Source organism: Protopterus annectens, chromosome 3.part0, assembly GCF_019279795.1.
Source record: "Protopterus annectens isolate FY-2018-M chromosome 3.part0, PAN1.0, whole genome shotgun sequence".
In the NCBI taxonomy this organism is placed as follows: Eukaryota; Metazoa; Chordata; order Ceratodontiformes; family Protopteridae; genus Protopterus; species Protopterus annectens.
Window position 1 is genome coordinate 1,418,158,400 of NC_056731.1, and position 18,286 is coordinate 1,418,176,685.

Here is an 18,286-nt window from a genome sequence, read left to right on the forward strand (position 1 = left end):
TGTTTGTAGCCAAGAAAGTCTCTCAGGAGTTGAGAATAAAATGATTTCTCAAACTTTATAGCTAGCACTTAAAGTACAGAGGAATCCCTCTAGGCTATTAGAGATAACAAAGAAGTACTAACACCCCCTCTATAGCAAACTAACTGCAGAGAGAGAGAGAGAGAGACGCACACAGCACACTGTTCAGAAACACACAATTAGGAAACAGAAAAAAATGAAAATACAGTACTTTTAAAACTGCAAGTTTGTACTTAACAAAATACTACAATTCACTACTGAAAGTTTCACTTAGCTTTGTTTTCCCCAGTCATCAACCAGATTTTTGTATGTGTGGGTTATAAAATCAATTTTTAAGAATATATGTCTAGGATGTATAAGAAGTTTTAGTGGGAACAGTTCAATATTCCACCTTCTTTAAAGAAATCTTGCAGTACATTGCAAGTGGAGATGTTCATCGTGTTTCACTGTTGCAGTCATTACTCTTGGGTTATCCTGCTGGCAGGCTACCCGCAGTCGGCCTGAATTCCAATGTCCTGGTCTGACGTCGGTTGGCTGTCTCCTCTTCCCTGACGTCAGTGCACCAGGGGTATAAAAGATGCAGCCGACGCCATTTTCTTCATTCTTTCTTGCCGCGCAGTGCCCGAAGCAAAAGCAGTTCGCAAGTGCCGGTCGGCCGACTCCTGAGATTTTCGAAATCGAATTTCAGATCCGAAGTCTTCAATAAATTGGGGAAACTTTTTTCTTGCTCCAGACCGATGTCAGAAAAAGTTAATTGCATTTCTTGTGGGAAGCAAATACCTCATAAGGATTTTCATTCGTACTGTATTCCTTGCCTAGGCCCTGACCACGACGTTACTAGCTGCCGGTTTTGTGCTAGATTTAACCAACGCACTATTAAGCGTTGGTACGATTTTCCTTTCATTATTTGGCTGAAGATTTAATTATATAATGCCATCGGAACAGCCAGTGACCGGAGTTCATAAAAAGCACAAAGAAAAGGAAAAAAACAGGCATCCGAGATCCAAAACCGATGACGAGGCCTCCACTAGGCCAGTCGCTGGTTCGCCGGTTCTCAGTGAGGCGCTTTCGCAGCCCCTGACACCCACTACCTCAGAGCCACAGGCCACTTCCAACTCCCACGTGGAGACAACTAGGCCTCTGGATACTCAAGGTGTTGGACACTCGGAAACTGTTCCCTCAGATGGATCTGGAGCTGCTGAGCAGGCATCGGCTTCTGAGGGTGTTTTCAGACCTACACAGTTGTATGTCAAGCCAACCTCGGCTTCCAAGGCAAAGACTAAAACAGCCTTAAAGACAAAGAAACAAGTACAGCATTCTCCTGGACAGACTTCCATGCCTAAGAAACAGATGCTTAAAATGGCCGAAGACCTAATTACTTTAATCAGGGGTTCTCATCCCCCTCCTGATAAGAGGCCTAGGCAAGACACTGAATATGATTCTTCTGATCAGGTTTCCATTTCCTCTGACTCCTCTTCAGAACAGGGATACTCTCTTCCTCCCTATGAGGATTCTGATGCTGAAGAATCTATTCCTTCAGCCTCTCCTCCTGAGGATTATTCTTTTGGGGAAACTCTGCATACCATGAGGGAGCATTTTCACTGGGAGAGCCAAGATTACTCAGAATCTAAGAAAAGGCTCAGAGACTTTCTTTTACTGCCTCAGCACAGACCTCTTGCTATTCCACCTGTTCTAGACATTGTAGATGATGTATTTTCAGAGTCCTGCCTATCTCCTGACTCTTTACCCCCTGCACCCGTTAAGCCAGACAGGTACTACAGGGTTCCAGATTCTCATAAATTTCTATATAAAAACCCTGCTGCTGGCCCAGAAACTGTATCTCAGGGTCCCAAAGGGGTCAAGGCTTCCACTGCAAAAAATCCTGTCCCCTCTGATAGGGATTCTAGAGCACTGGACAGATGGGGGGAAAAGGTTTACACCTCTGCTACCTTGGCTGTAAGGGCTTTAAATTGTCAGTTTCATATGCTTAGCAGTATTTAATGTCACTGCTAAATCAGAAAATGTTGACAAGTTCTGAATGTTCTGAAAATAAGGAAATGCAGGATTTATTGCATGCAGCTGAATAAGTGGGAAAGCATACTTTGCAATGTGGTTTTGATTCACCGGAGGCCTCTTGCAGGGCCGCTGTTACAGGCTCTGTCATTAGAAGGCATGCTTGGTTAAAGGAACAGAATCTGCCTGATCACGTTAAAGCAAAATTATTGGATGCTCCATTACAGCATGATACTTTGGTGTTAAGGCAGAAGAGGTGTTAAAGAAAATGGAGGATAAAGCGAAATCTATGCAGACAGTAAAGGATTTCTTACAGGTACAGCCACCCAGATTTAGCAGGAACTGGCCTTCCAAGAATTGGTCCTTTCCAGTGTCAGACAGACCACAAAGAGGCAGATACAGACGCCCTAGAGGGAGACCCAGCCCCAAGGCTCATACAGGCCTAAACAATGGGGTGCTTCTACCTCCAAAAGCGGAGAAGACAAATCACAGCCATACAGGAAACAGTCCCAATGACTTTCCTCTGCCAATGCCAAGCACTTATCTTTTGGCAGCACCCTTAGGGGGAAAGCTAGCACTTTTTTCACAAAATTGGCACATAATCACCCAGGACAAATGGGTCTTGAATATAGTCTCTCAGGGCTACAGGTTCCACTTTCACACCCTTCCAAAGACAAAAGGTATGCCAGACCTGCCACACAATCAGTGGTTAGAGGCACAAAAGCAAGTTTCTTCCCTCATGGACATGAGGGCTATTCAGCACGTACCACAGCATGAGCAGGGACAAGGATTTTACTCAAGACTTTTCTTGGTACCCAGAAAGGACAAAGCCTGGAGACCAATACTTGACCTGTCTATTCTAAACACTTTTCTGGACGTTCCAAAATTCAAAATGTTGACGCTGCAGCAGCTTTTGCCCATGCTGGGCAAGAAGGCTTGGTTGGTAACTTTGGACCTCAAAGAGGCATACCTGCATGTCCCAATCAGATAATCTCGCAGAAGATACCTCAGATTCATAGCAGGTCAATGAACTACCAATTCTCTGCACTGCCCTTTGGCTTATCTACTGCGCCCAGGGTCTTCACAAAATGCCTGGCACCAGTAATTGCATTTTGCAGACAAAGCGGAATTCAAATATATCCCTACTTGGGCGACTGCCTTATTGAAGCAGAGAACAAAGACATTCTATTGAAGCATCTGGTGTTTGTAAAAAGATTGAAACTCCACAAAAATCGACAAACTGTTTAACAATAAATCCAGTAGCACAATAACAAGTGCCGAACCACCGTTGATTAAAATCCAAAGTTTTATTATAAAATAGTAAAATGGTAAGCGCTTTCGGCTATGTATACTAGCCTTCATCAGACAATTTAAAACGCACATTGCATCAGTTTTAAACCTTGTGGCATATTAGCAATTATCTAATTAGCCAATAGTAATCCAACTCATTAATGTTCAACATCATTATAAACTTACTCAACATAAGCATTCTCAGCATAAAAATACAGTTGTATATGGTGTATTTCTACTATTAAAAATCCAAATATACGATATATGTATTTTAGATATATATTTTTAAACTAATACGAAGTATTGAATATGAAAATATAAAAATCTGCTAAATAAAAATTATGTTTATTAATTAATTAACTAAGTATATACTGATTGCTAAAACAATATGTATATAAACTGAATTTATAACTGTAAATATCATCTATTAAAAGCTCTAAGTTTTAATATGCTAGTGATGGAGATGGAATCATTTAATCCTGGAAATTGTGTCACATTCAAATAAACCTGCCACCAATATTCTTTGGACTCTAAAATTAATTTCCATGGGCCTCTCCTAGGGGATGGCCGTACTTGTTCTAATATTATGAAGCCAAATTTATGTGTATCATTATGTAATATGTGCCTGAATAAAGCATTGTTAGTTGATTTTCTAGCAATATCATGGACATGTTCGTAAATGCGTTGTTTTAATTTTTTTGTAAAAAGATTACTAATTTGCCTAGGGTACACAGTAAACGAAAAGAAATCAAAACTAGTACCTTCTCAAGAGATAATATTCCTGGGTGCAAGCTTAAATACAACTGCCCAGATGGCTTATCTCACGCCAGACAAACATAGGCAACTGACTTCTTACTTCGAAAAGATGGCAACAAAGAACCAGTTATCTGCAAGAAAAATTCTGCAGGCTTTGGGCTTCATGGCATCCTGCATTCTGCTAATTCCATATGCAAGACTGCGTATGAGGAAGCTACAATGGTATCTAAAACGTGTTTGGACTCAACATTGCCACAGCCTGGAAACATTAATTACCCTCATTCCCTGCCAGCAACAGGAGTTTTGATGGTGGGCACAGGCCTGTCACCACAACAAGGGACAGCCATTCACTTTACCCACAGCCAGGCAAACACTAACAGATGCATCAGATTATGCCTGGGGGGCCCACATGGCAGGAAAATGTATTTATGGCACATGGCCCGCAAGCCAAATGCATCTTCATATCAATCAAAAAGAGATGCTAGCTGTACAGAATGCCCTGACAGCCTTCAAGGATCTACTCCATCCAGGACAACTGCTGATAAAGACGGACAGTACTACAGTCATGTGGTACATAAACAAGCAAGGAGGCACACATTCCTACCCCCTCTGCAGACAAGCCATGACTTTGTGGAACACAGCATTGACTTATCAAGTGCACCTGCAAGGACAATTCCTGCCAGGAAAGACAAATACTCTGGCAGACGAACTATGCAGAAACCTCATGGACCCTCATGATTGGAAACTAGATCCACAAGTCTTCAGCATGATAACAAGGAAATGGGGATGCCCAGACATAGATCTATTTGCCTCCCCTCACAACTGCCAACTACAGAGATTCTGCACAAGGACTTATCACAAACAATCATGGAAAGTGGATGCTCTATCATTCAGCTGGAAAACCCTTACAGTATATGCCTTTTCTCCAATGCCTCTCCTCCCCAAGGTACTCCTAAAGGTCAGACAAGAGAAGCCAAAAATGATACTGATTCCCCCAGACTGGTCAGGCCAGCACTAGTATCCAATCCTAAAGAGCTTGTCTCAAGGCGCAGCCTGGACGTTACCTCAAATTCCTCATCTACTGACCCAAAAAAATAATCAGATCCTGCACAGCCAACTCAGAACCCTAAATCTGGCTGCATGGTGGATAATATAACCACTCAGAACACACCTCTTTCTAAAGCAGTTATGGATGTTATTTTGGAGGCCAGGAGGCCCAGCACCAGAAAATCTTATGCAGAAAAATGGAAGAGATTCTATGCTTGGAACCAGACACAAGGAACTGACACGCTTGTACCAAATATTCCTCAGATTTTACAATACCTAACTGAGATGCTGGACAAAGGCCTATCCTTCTCATCAATTAAGATCCATGCCTCTGCCATTTCAGCTCATTACAATACGGACCCACCTATTTTTTCACATCCACTGCTAAGGCAGTACCTCAGAGGGGCCAAAAACATAAAACCTCCAAGCAGAGCACCAATACCTACATGGGACCTCAATTTTGTCTTGCCACCTTTTGAGCCAGCCAATACAGCCGAGATAAAATTCTTATTATGGAAAACAGCTCTGCTCCTAGCAATAACTTCAGCAAGAAGAGTCTCAGAGTTACAGGCATTAATGGCTGTGGAGCCTTTTATTATTTTCCATTCGGACAGGGTTTAAGGACAAACCCAACATTTATGCCTAAGGTAGTGTCCAGTGTGGCTCTTAACCAAACCATTCATTTGCCTACCTTTTATCCAAACCCACAGAATAAAGGGGAGAGACTTCTGCATTTTTTGGACATACACAGACAGCTACGCTTAAGACTGCGCAACTTTTAGTGGCATATGCTGCAGGATCACAGGGAAAGGCTATTTCAAAGCAGACTGTTTCAAAATGGATAGGCCACTGCATTTGTTTCTGCTATTCACAACATGGCAAATCAGTGCCTAAGGGCATTAGGCCACATTCAACCAGAGCAGCAGCCACTTCAGCAGCCTTCCTCAGAGGAGTACCAACCAAGGATATTTTGGAGGCTGCAACTTGGGACTTCACTGCACACTTTTACAAAGCACTACCACTTACCTCTTTACTCTAAATCCAGAGCAGGCTTTGCCACTGCAGTTCTGCAGGGCCTCATAGCCACTCCTAATTCTATTTAAGCCCAGCCACCCAACCTCAGCTTTGGGATTCAACCCAAGAGTAATGATTGCAACAGTGAAACACGATGAACATAGTACAGTTGTGTACCTGCCATAAATGTAGATGTTTGAGTGTATTCACTGTTGCAGTCCAGGTTACCCTCCCACCATCCACCTTTCATTGCTGGGACTTATCTGTACTTCTCTATTCTATACAACCTATGTGGTGTATTTGCTTGTAGATGAAGGTAACGTTTGTTTGTGCATGCTTTTTTATAAGCAGAATTTTTAGCCTACCTTTTTGGGGGCACCTGACATCTGGGGCAAGAAAAAATGAAGGAAATGGCGTCGGCTGCATCTTTTATACCCCTGGCGCACTGACGTCAGGGAAGAGGCGACAGCAACCGACGCCGGACCTGGACTTTTGAATTCAGGCCGACTGCCGGTAGCCTGCCAGCAGGATAACCCAAGAGTAATGACTGCAACAGTGAATACACTCGAACATCTACATTTATGGTAGGTACACAACTGTACTTTTCCTCACTCTTCTAATATTCCTTCTCTTTTGCCAGGTTTGGAGAATGTTTTTTATATTGCCTGCAGTATGCCTGACAATCAACCTGCAGCTCATAAGAAGGCAGAGTTTACAAAATCATTCAGTCTTACAAATATTTGTTTTCTCATCCTAGGTCTGATCCTACAGCTATTTCTCTGTCAAGTTCTACTGCATCAAAAAAATTCTTTAATGGTAATCCCTTTCCCACTGATAAGGATGGGGAAGATTTTGATATATTTGGGAAGAGAATTTATTCTTATCAATTGCAGCTTCTTTTGACTGTATGGTTCACATTGCAGCCACTTTTCCCTCTTCAGGTTTTAAGTCCTCTTTGAATTCTTTTATTGCTTCTGTTTCTCAGGTAACTAAATACTCTTTTAAAGTGCTCTTATGACTCCTTATTCTCTGTCCAGGGCAGCAACATCTACATCTTTCATGAGGTGGTTTGTTTGGGTGCATACACAGAAGTTTTCTGAAGATGCTAAATCTGAATTGTTAAGCTGTCCCTTGAATAAAGAGGTTTTGTGTGGTCTTTAATAGTACTAAGGTACTGAAACAGTTTGATGAAAGGGGGAAATTGATCCAGGGGGGCTCATTCCAAATTTTCAGCCATTCTCCATCAAGTTTTCTAAATCCTACACTACAAATTCAGGCTGGTTTTAACAAAAGAAAAAAACAAATACTCCTGTTAGACTTCCAGAAAGCAGATGTATGAAAAAATGGCAAGAACGTTCATAGAAAAAGGAAAGAACCTTGCAGAAAAGAAGGACATGCCAATAATATTAAATGAGTATTAAAGCATTCCTCTTCCCACCCTGCCAGTTCCTTAAATCTGTCCCAGAGCCTGGTTCTTCACCTTCCCTTTTGGAATCAAATTGTTTCAGTCAAATTTGTTCTGAAAGTTATTTAGAGGGGTTACAGATGGCAGTGGAAAAGTATCCCTCCTTTTCAGCAGATTTCTCCTAATATCCTAAATCGGACATGTTTTGTTTTCCCCAGGCATCAACCAGATTTCTTTATGTGTGGGTTATAAAATCAATTACCCCAGATCTATTAGGGAAAAGGTTTTTCTCAAGAATTCTTCTGGTGTCGAAGAAGGACCCCTCTTGGAGAACAGTTCTCACCCTGTCTTTTCTTGATCTGTTTGTGAAAATTTCAAATTTCAAAATGCCGTCTCTACCTCTTTTTCCAAGTTGGTTGGCAACTCTACGCTTGAAAGGTAGTTATCATAGCATCCCTTTTGCCACAGATTTCAGGCATTTTTGGGTTATCTGCTGCTCCAAGGGTATTAGCAAAGTGTTTATCTATTATGATTACTCACTGCAGACTGTAAGGTATTCACATTTTTCTTATTTGGATAACTTATTTATCTTTTCAGAGTCTTTCTCAAAGTGTCTGGAGATCTTTACATAGGTAAGGAACTTCCTTATCAATCTAGGCTTCCAGGTCAGTATATTCAAAAATCCTTCTTGATTTCTTCAGGCAGGATAGTGCTCCTAGACTACCTTCTGCATACCTCCATAAAAAGGCATTCCTTTCCCAGGAAAAAGTAGACCTGTACCTGGAATTGTGTTTTTCCATTCAGCCCCAGACTTCTGCAAGAGAATATCTTAGGATATTTGGGGTTCATGTCTTCTAGGATTCTTCTGATTCCCTTTGGCGGATTGCATATGAGAAAAATTCTTTGGCTTCTGAAACCAGTATATTCCCAGCACCTTCACCCCCTGACCTTTCAGATTCCAGTGTTTGGCTTTGTGAAATTGCTTTGGTGGAAAGACTAGATTGCCTGAAATCTATGTCTTCCCTTCTCTCTCTGACTACCCTCTACTCTGTTAGCAGCAACAACTGCATCAGGTTTTGCATGAGAAGCTGAATTTATGGGAGTTAAAGTGCAGGGTGTATGAAACAAACAGGACAGACTAAAGCACATCAGTGTAAAAGAGATGATCCATGCTAAATGACCAATCTGTGCTTGGCAATTATTGTGAGCAGTGAGCATTTTACTGAATTTCAGGGTGGGAGACTAATTGAATATTAATTTGCAAAATTGATAATTTTGCTGCTCTATGGTTGCTATTACATGAAAGACCAGTTTCACTGGTGTCATTTTAACCAGCTTTAATAGATTTATGAGGTTTATTTGCATGGCACATTTGTAGAGAAAACATTTGTCAGTCTAAATATACCATTGATTTTTCCATCAGCGTTTAATATGCATGTATTTGCTGAAATATCCACTATAATAACATTTGTTTATTTTTTTTGTTCCAGGAAGATTAGAGGTTCCCTGAAGGTCTGCTCAAAATCAATGATCTTTGAACCAGAGCCACTAGAAGAACCTATTATTAAGGTAAATGTTTTTAAGATATAAATATGAATTAAAAACTTGTTGTAGATACAAGCTGCTTTCAGTTAAAGTTGTTTGATGAGCTAATATGTTGATATTTAAATATTTTGTGTAGATCCCATTAAGAGACTGTACGCAAATTGAAGGGGCAGAAGAAAAGGAAAACAGAAACCCTTTTGTTGAGTATGTGAGTTTTGTACTATTTATATATTTTGTATAATTGTTTGCATTATCTGTCGTGAAAGATAATGTATGTTGTTTGTATTTTTCAGGAATAATGTGGGTAGATTTTCTGTTAAATGTAAACAGGTAAGTGAATTGTACTGCATTTTATTTTTAGAGCTGGCATGATGATGATTGTTTACTGAAGATGAATTTCAGGTGCACCTTCACTTGCATTTCTGATATTATTTGAAGTATATTATTTTTATTTAAAATATTTTACTTAGTTGTTTGGCACAGTCTTGACAGGCAGTTTTCTACTGCTCTGATGTCAGTTTTAAAACGTGTGAATGGGATGCAATCTCTTCTCAGAAATACAAAACTGTAAATGTGAGTGCCATTTGGGCTATCTGTGGGTCCCAGAGAAGGCCTTTGTGATTTGTTTCATTTTTTTTACTGAAGGGCCGAATTAAATGTAAAAATCTTTTTTTCAGTCTTTCACTCCTTATGATTGTTAAAGTGATGTCAGTGCTGACTGCTGCATAATGTTACAAAAATCTGAATGACACTTACAGTACCCCTTAAAATCCCTAATTATCATAAACAATGTAGAGTACATTGGGTTCCTATTACCTTGTCGAATTCCTGAAATTTCAAAGCTGAGAACACCAAACTCAGATGTTTGAAGTTCCAGGAATTCGAAAACACACACACAAAAAAAATAAATAAATAAAAACCCTAACAGCAATTAAACTGTTGCAAGCAGGGGGGCAAGACCCCCCTGCACCCCCCCCACTTTTTAAATATACCAACTCCGAGATCGCAATACAGTGCGGAAAGGGAAGATTTCCCTTTACCACACTGTAGTGCGATCTCGGAGTTGGTATATTTATAGAGCGGGGGGGGGGGCGCAGGGGGGCTTGCCCCCCTTCTTGCAAGAGTTTTCTGTTTTTCTTTTCTTTTTATTTTTTATTTTCACGTTGTCGAAGTTCTGAAACTTCAAACATAAGGTTTCGACCTTATGGTGTTCGAAGTTTCGGAACTTCAACAAGGTAATAGGAACCCGAGTCCATCAGTAGTGCAAACAGACAGAGGACTGTGCAGTACACATATTCCAAGACAATATGAACGGCAATTCAAAGAACACTGGTGTATGGATTTTGAATGTCTCTTATTCACCTGTGTCTGGAAACAAGTCTTCTAAACACGTTCTGGATATGAATTTGTGTGTTCAGTTTAGCTAGTATTTTAATCTCTCTCTCTGTCTTTTGGCTTTTCCCAGTTAGGGGTCGCCACAGTGGAACTCCGGTCAGCTAATGATTGGCCGTGGATTTTTACGGTGCCGAGTTGCCAGCCCAACGCCTAACCTTCAAAAAAGGCACACCCATTCATGCACGCACCTACCTCCATGTCTTTAAACATCACTCGCCTGCGGGGAGGACATGCATACTCCACACTGAAGGTCTTTTCTCTTATCATAGTGTGAATTTTTTAGATATAACTATCAAGAAGGACAATTATGGTAGGTTAATGACGACGCTTTATAGGAAATCTTGCTGGAGGAATGGGATCCTCCATTATGACAGCCTACATCCACGACATATCTTTCAAAACATCATAACGAACCAGATGAGCAGGATTGAAAAAATCTGTAGTGATAGAACTGATACTCTTAGGTTAATGGAAACCCAGAGGAAGCTTTTTTTGGAAAGGGGCTATCCTACTAAATTGATTGATGAAGTAAAAGATCCCACACCTGATAGTAGTAGACCCCAGGTTAAAAAGTTTGCTAACCATCATGGTTTTAGTAAGAATATGGATAACATTTTGACTTATGATATAAAATTTACTAATGATGTGCAGCATCTAACTAATATAGTAAGAGGCAATTGGAAGATTCTACTCTCAGATATGTCTGTTTCAGAAGTTGTGAGTGAAAAACCGATCTTCAGATACATGAATTGCATGAATTTAAAGAGACTTCTATGTAAGGAAAAATTAATCAATACATCTATTGACATTAGATCTTTGATGAAAACAGGTACCTTTCCATGTACAAAATGTTCTTATTGTGACTATATTTGTAAAGATTGTGGTTTTACACCTCCGGGTATGGAAAGGAGCATATTGCCAACGCATTATGCGAATTGTAATACGAGAAATGTGGTCTATCTTGCCACCTGTACCCTGTGTGATGGTTATTATGTGGGCTTGACCTCACGGAGACTAAGAGATCGAATATATGACCATATATACAATATCAGAAAAAATAACCTTAGTAATGCCTTGGCTTTACACTGCAGCACCCATCCTCAACACAGTTTTGTGTTTCAGGTGCTGCAGGTGGTAGATTTTAATAGGAGGGAGGGTGACCATTTGAATACTCTGGAGAGCTTTGAATTAAGGTGGATATTGAGACTCAAGGCCCATTTACCACCAGGCCTTAATTCTGTGGTCAATCTTCGACCAGCTCTGATAGGACCTAGCTAATTAGAAAGGTCTTAGTCAACTTGATGTACTTTTATTATTTTCTATTTGATTATTAACCTTGCATATTTATCTCACAACTGAAATCTGAAATTAATATTGTCTTTGGTGAAATAATGAGGCTTATGTTAATATATTAATTATGGAAAAAATGTGACAATATTGGCCTCTATTATTTCCTACCCATCTCTATCTATCGTTATTCGTCTGCACTAATAGGTATAAGTTATTGTTATTTAAATATGTAAGTCTTATGCCATCTCATGGTGCAGCATGTACATGTGCTACCTGGTTATTGATTCAGACATTTATGTCGTTTTGTACCTGATATATGGGACCTATAATAACACTATCCCTTCATGCATATATGTTCTATGTTTTGCTTTTTTTTTGAGTTAGGGACAATTGTGTTGTTCCTTTTCCATTATTATTATTCTATTTCAATATTAGTTGCATCGTTAGTTAATTGAAGTTTTATGTTTTTGCATTATCTGTATATGTTGATGCTGAATATATATTGTGTCTTAGTATTCAATGACTTGATATTTTTATTGGGACTTGATAGAGTCTTTGAACTCCTGAAATGTTGTCTAATTTTTTGTAACAGCAAATACCAAGTCTGGAATCGATGTCACTCTAAAATCTAGCTATTTATGATGTTTATATCGTTTCTCAATACAATTTCTAATTTGGAGTAGTCTTTGTACTTTAGACTATAGCTCCGATCCAGGCTTAGGGACTGGGAACACTTTTTGTTCTTTTGTCCTTGATAAGGACTTATGTGTCTTAGATGTTGGTTATTCCGATTACCAGGATGTGTTGATGTGTACAGACTTTGCTCGCTATGGTAATTATATCACTTTCTCATCCCAGCACTTATGGTTGTTGCAGCGTTTGTGTTCTAGGTTTTAATCATAAATATTTTTGCTATGGCTGTTGGTGTATGTGATACAACGTTTCCTTGTCTCTGGACATAGATTTTACCTTGGCATAAATATTAGCTATTCTTGACTGCAAGACGGCTTCATTGAAAAACGTTTCTTGCGAAAAGTCTTTAGATAGCATGCTGAGATGAATTGACTTCTCTCCGCGTATTAATAAAGCTGCATGCAAATGTTAATGGATAAACTGCTTTGCAAATGGGTACCTGTATTGAGTATCCATTGTTATGCTACTGGCTTGTTGATTACCATTGATAAAACCTTGGTTGCTGCTACGCTTTGTCTATCATAGATTTATATAGATTGGTCGGCTGGACAAACATTGAATTCTTCATTTTCTATTTTTATTCTTAATGAAATTAAATGAAGTTTAGTGTCATGGAGACAGGCGTCTTGACTACATATCAAGATTGCCAAGTAAAGTTGTATTTAGGATTACTTCCTCCTTCCAAATATGGGCATTGTTTCCTAAATGAGTTTTGTAATGAGTTTAGCAAGGCGTAACACTGGCATTTAGGGAATTCCTTGCATTTTAACATTTAGTATTGAATTTACTGAATTAAAAAGCTCCAATAATGTTCACTTGTTGAATTATCAAACTAGTTTCACTGGGCTGCTTTCTAAATAATGTATTAGGTAGTTGAATATACCACTATTTTATATTTGTATTGTTAATGAGTTCTTGAATATGCTTAATGATTTTAATTATTTTGAATAATTGGTTAATTGTGACAATGTGTTTCTATAAAAGACAATGGAAGTCTTTGTGAGATTGTAACCTGATGAAGCGCAATTTGTTTGCGTGAAAGCGCTTGTTCCTGTTTTATCTTTTATATTAAATGCTACTTGGACTACATCGTGGTGGTTTCAAGCAATTTCTTCAATACTGTTTCTCCTACCTTGATGCAAGAAACCTTTGGGTGATCGGTTATTGTTTTCTGCAGTTACAATCTCTACTTCTCTACTTAACCGGCCACTACGCGATGGAAACACAGAACATTGAATTAGACTACAACCCAGTGAGTAATGTTTCCAATGAAAACTGGAATTGTCTTTTCTATCAACGTGAAAATCCGCTGCTACTCATGGACTTGAATGGTGAAGTATGTAGAAGTCCATCTAGTAATAATGACAATGTGCACGAATTCTTTGGGAGTATGAGAACCTTAGAGAATGATCTTTACCGCCTGCATAGGCTTGTTTGGCAAAGAAGGCACCTACAAGCATGCCTGCACTTTAAAGTTATCCCCCGTGGCATGCGTGTTTTGTGCATGCCGACCTATGGGGATAGCCAACCAGAACTACTTCGGCAATGGCAGAAATTAAATATTGACTTTGGCTATAAGTATATCCAGCTATTATTAGATTACTTTACACCGCTGGAAGCGGAGTTATTGAGTAAGGTTGAGGAGCGGTATAATTTGCTCACCACCACCTATGACTCTGAATTCTGTAAAGCTAAAATACAAGCTATGAATAGACAACTGTCTTTATATAGTAACAAGCTGGAGCAGATAAAAATGAAAAAATTAAAACGTGACTGTGAGGACTTTTGTCTCGGCCGTATTTTTGTATGGCCGAGAACCCATTCAAATTTTACCCACATACCCAATAATCAAGGGGATGTGTCACCTGGCTTGACTAATGAAGTCCCTACAGTTGCATCTAACAACATGTCTAATACAGGATCGCAGGTAGAGAATGTGTTATGTGAAACATCCATGGTGTCAGACACTCCGATCTCTTCACTACCATGTAACCAGCAAGGCTTGGTTCAGCAGATCAATTTGGGTACGAAACCTAAAGTAAAAGCCTCTATTAATAAGCTTACGGCACCTTTGCCTTTGAATTTTCCCCTTCCTTACAAAGAGGCAGTGCGAGCTCGATCCAACAGCCGAGGGAGAGGCAAAAGAAAACTATCAGGGGATGTGCAGGAGCAGAGAAGAAGAATGAAGATTTGAACTATATGCAAACGGTCAGGAGACGTATTGAAGAAGAAATGAAGAATGGAAATATAAACTGTTTGTTTTTTAATTTGTCATCTAGGACTTTTTCGATGAATGCTATAAATGTCTTGAATAAGGGTATGTCATTTATTCCCTCACAGTATAGTAATATTTCTGACACCCTAATAGGGCTACGTAAATTTTGCAGGAAACTATCGCTTAAGCTATTATTTAGGGACAATTTGTCTGGTTCTACAGACATTTCTGGTAGCAACAATAAATTTATTTGCAGAAGGAAAAGCACTTTTATGCCACCTACTACACCTGTAGTAGATTGTTTTTTGAAAACTTGTGAACGTGATTTTTATTTGTTTTATGACAGCCCAGTGAAAAAGAATGTTTTTATGAATCTGAATGTGGAAGAAATGTTGGAGCTAAAAATAATGTGCAATGATCCCCAGCTTGTGTTTAAACCAGCAGATAAGGGAGGGGGGATTGTAGCCATGGATGCAATTTTCTATAATGATTTAATGCTTAATATGTTAAATAATGATACTGCCTATAAAAGAATTGACAAGTTACAAATAGCATCACTAACGCGATATGTCCATGATACGCTCTATGATATGCTTATGACTAGGTCCATTGATAAACCCCTTTACGATTTTCTATTGGTAGAACTTCCTCTTATCCCTATTATTAAAGGCCTGCCGAAGCTACATAAGAAGGTATATCCTCCACCTTTACGGCCCATTGTGTCAGGTGACCATTGGGTCACTTATAATGCATCACTTTATGTGCAGACCAAATTAGGAGCCCTTGTAAAGCAGGTACCTACCATCCTTCTTGATTCGTATAAACTTTTGGATGATTTGAAATTGAATATAATCACTAATAAAATAATAGATAGAACCATATTAGTGACTCTAGATATTGAAAGTTTATTCACCAAGATTCCCAATGACTATGGCTTAGATGCAATAAGAAGCCATATGACACAACTTGGAATTTCCAATGGTGACATCATGAACCTATGCTGCCTTTTAGATCTAGTTTTGAACAACAATGTCTTCCTCTACGACGGTGTGGCATATGCACAAACATGGGGGGTTGCCATGGGCACCCCCTGTGCTAGTGCATATGCCAACCTGGTCGTATTGGAATGGGAAAAGGAACACATATTTAATGATCCGAGGTTTGCTAATGTCGTACTATACAGACGTTTTGTAGACGACATACTAATCATATGGAATGGTGGTATAGATGGTCTTACCTCCTTTATTGACTATATGAACAGTGTCACTACGTTCTTTAAGGTTAGTCATGTTTTCTCTTATCATAGTGTGAATTTTTTAGATATAACTATCAAGAAGGACAATTATGGTAGGTTAATGACGACGCTTTATAGGAAATCTTGCTGGAGGAATGGGATCCTCCATTATGACAGCCTACATCCACGACATATCTTTCAAAACATCATAACGAACCAGATGAGCAGGATTGAAAAAATCTGTAGTGATAGAACTGATACTCTTAGGTTAATGGAAACCCAGAGGAAGCTTTTTTTGGAAAGGGGCTATCCTACTAAATTGATTGATGAAGTAAAAGATCCCACACCTGATAGTAGTAGACCCCAGGTTAAAAAGTTTGCTAACCATCATGGTTTTAGTAAGAATATGGATAACATTTTGACTTATGATATAAAATTTACTAATGATGTGCAGCATCTAACTAATATAGTAAGAGGCAATTGGAAGATTCTACTCTCAGATATGTCTGTTTCAGAAGTTGTGAGTGAAAAACCGATCTTCAGATACATGAATTGCATGAATTTAAAGAGACTTCTATGTAAGGAAAAATTAATCAATACATCTATTGACATTAGATCTTTGATGAAAACAGGTACCTTTCCATGTACAAAATGTTCTTATTGTGACTATATTTGTAAAGATTGTGGTTTTACACCTCCGGGTATGGAAAGGAGCATATTGCCAACGCATTATGCGAATTGTAATACGAGAAATGTGGTCTATCTTGCCACCTGTACCCTGTGTGATGGTTATTATGTGGGCTTGACCTCACGGAGACTAAGAGATCGAATATATGACCATATATACAATATCAGAAAAATAACCTTAGTAATGCCTTGGCTTTACACTGCAGCACCCATCCTCAACACAGTTTTGTGTTTCAGGTGCTGCAGGTGGTAGATTTTAATAGGAGGGAGGGTGACCATTTGAATACTCTGGAGAGCTTTGAATTAAGGTGGATATTGAGACTCAAGGCCCATTTACCACCAGGCCTTAATTCTGTGGTCAATCTTCGACCAGCTCTGATAGGACCTAGCTAATTAGAAAGGTCTTAGTCAACTTGATGTACTTTTATTATTTTCTATTTGATTATTAACCTTGCATATTTATCTCACAACTGAAATCTGAAATTAATATTGTCTTTGGTGAAATAATGTGGCTTATGTTAATATATTAATTATGGAAAAAATGTGACAATATTGGCCTCTATTATTTCCTACCCATCTCTATCTATCGTTATTCGTCTGCACTAATAGGTATAAGTTATTGTTATTTAAATATGTAAGTCTTATGCCATCTCATGGTGCAGCATGTACATGTGCTACCTGGTTATTGATTCAGACATTTATGTCGTTTTGTACCTGATATATGGGACCTATAATAACACTATCCCTTCATGCATATATGTTCTATGTTTTGCTTTTTTTGAGTTAGGGACAATTGTGTTGTTCCTTTTCCATTATTATTATTCTATTTCAATATTAGTTGCATCGTTAGTTAATTGAAGTTTTATGTTTTTGCATTATCTGTATATGTTGATGCTGAATATATATTGTGTCTTAGTATTCAATGACTTGATATTTTTATTGGGACTTGATAGAGTCTTTGAACTCCTGAAATATTGTCTAATTTTTTGTAACAGCAAATACCAAGTCTGGAATCGATGTCACTCTAAAATCTAGCTATTTATGATGTTTATATCGTTTCTCAATACAATTTCTAATTTGGAGTAGTCTTTGTACTTTAGACTATAGCTCCGATCCAGGCTTAGGGACTGGGAACACTTTTTGTTCTTTTGTCCTTGATAAGGACTTATGTGTCTTAGATGTTGGTTATTCCGATTACCAGGATGTGTTGATGTGTACAGACTTTGCTCGCTATGGTAATTATATCACTTTCTCATCCCAGCACTTATGGTTGTTGCAGCGTTTGTGTTCTAGGTTTTAATCATAAATATTTTTGCTATGGCTGTTGGTGTATGTGATACAACGTTTCCTTGTCTCTGGACATAGATTTTACCTTGGCATAAATATTAGCTATTCTTGACTGCAAGACGGCTTCATTGAAAAACGCTTTGCGAAAAGTCTTTAGATAGCATGCTGAGATGAATTGACTTCTCTCCGCGTATTAATAAAGCTGCATGCAAATGTTAATGGATAAACTGCTTTGCAAATGGGTACCTGTATTGAGTATCCATTGTTATGCTACTGGCTTGTTGATTACCATTGATAAAACCTTGGTTGCTGCTACGCTTTGTCTATCATAGATTTATATAGATTGGTCGGCTGGACAAACATTGAATTCTTCATTTTCTATTTTTATTCTTAATGA

At 38.8% G+C, this 18,286-nt stretch overlaps 1 protein-coding gene across 1 annotated transcript in view; it reads left to right on the top strand.

The window, feature by feature from the left end:
• NSMAF (neutral sphingomyelinase activation associated factor) overlaps positions 1-18,286 on the top strand; it is a 2,091,028-nt gene that overhangs the window by 297,119 nt on the left and 1,775,623 nt on the right. Inside the window, exons 3-5 of the mRNA XM_044065485.1 lie at positions 9,034-9,112; positions 9,225-9,292; positions 9,382-9,418. Coding sequence (XP_043921420.1) covers positions 9,034-9,112; positions 9,225-9,292; positions 9,382-9,418 — 184 coding nt within the window. The remainder of the gene's footprint in view (positions 1-9,033; positions 9,113-9,224; positions 9,293-9,381; positions 9,419-18,286) is intronic.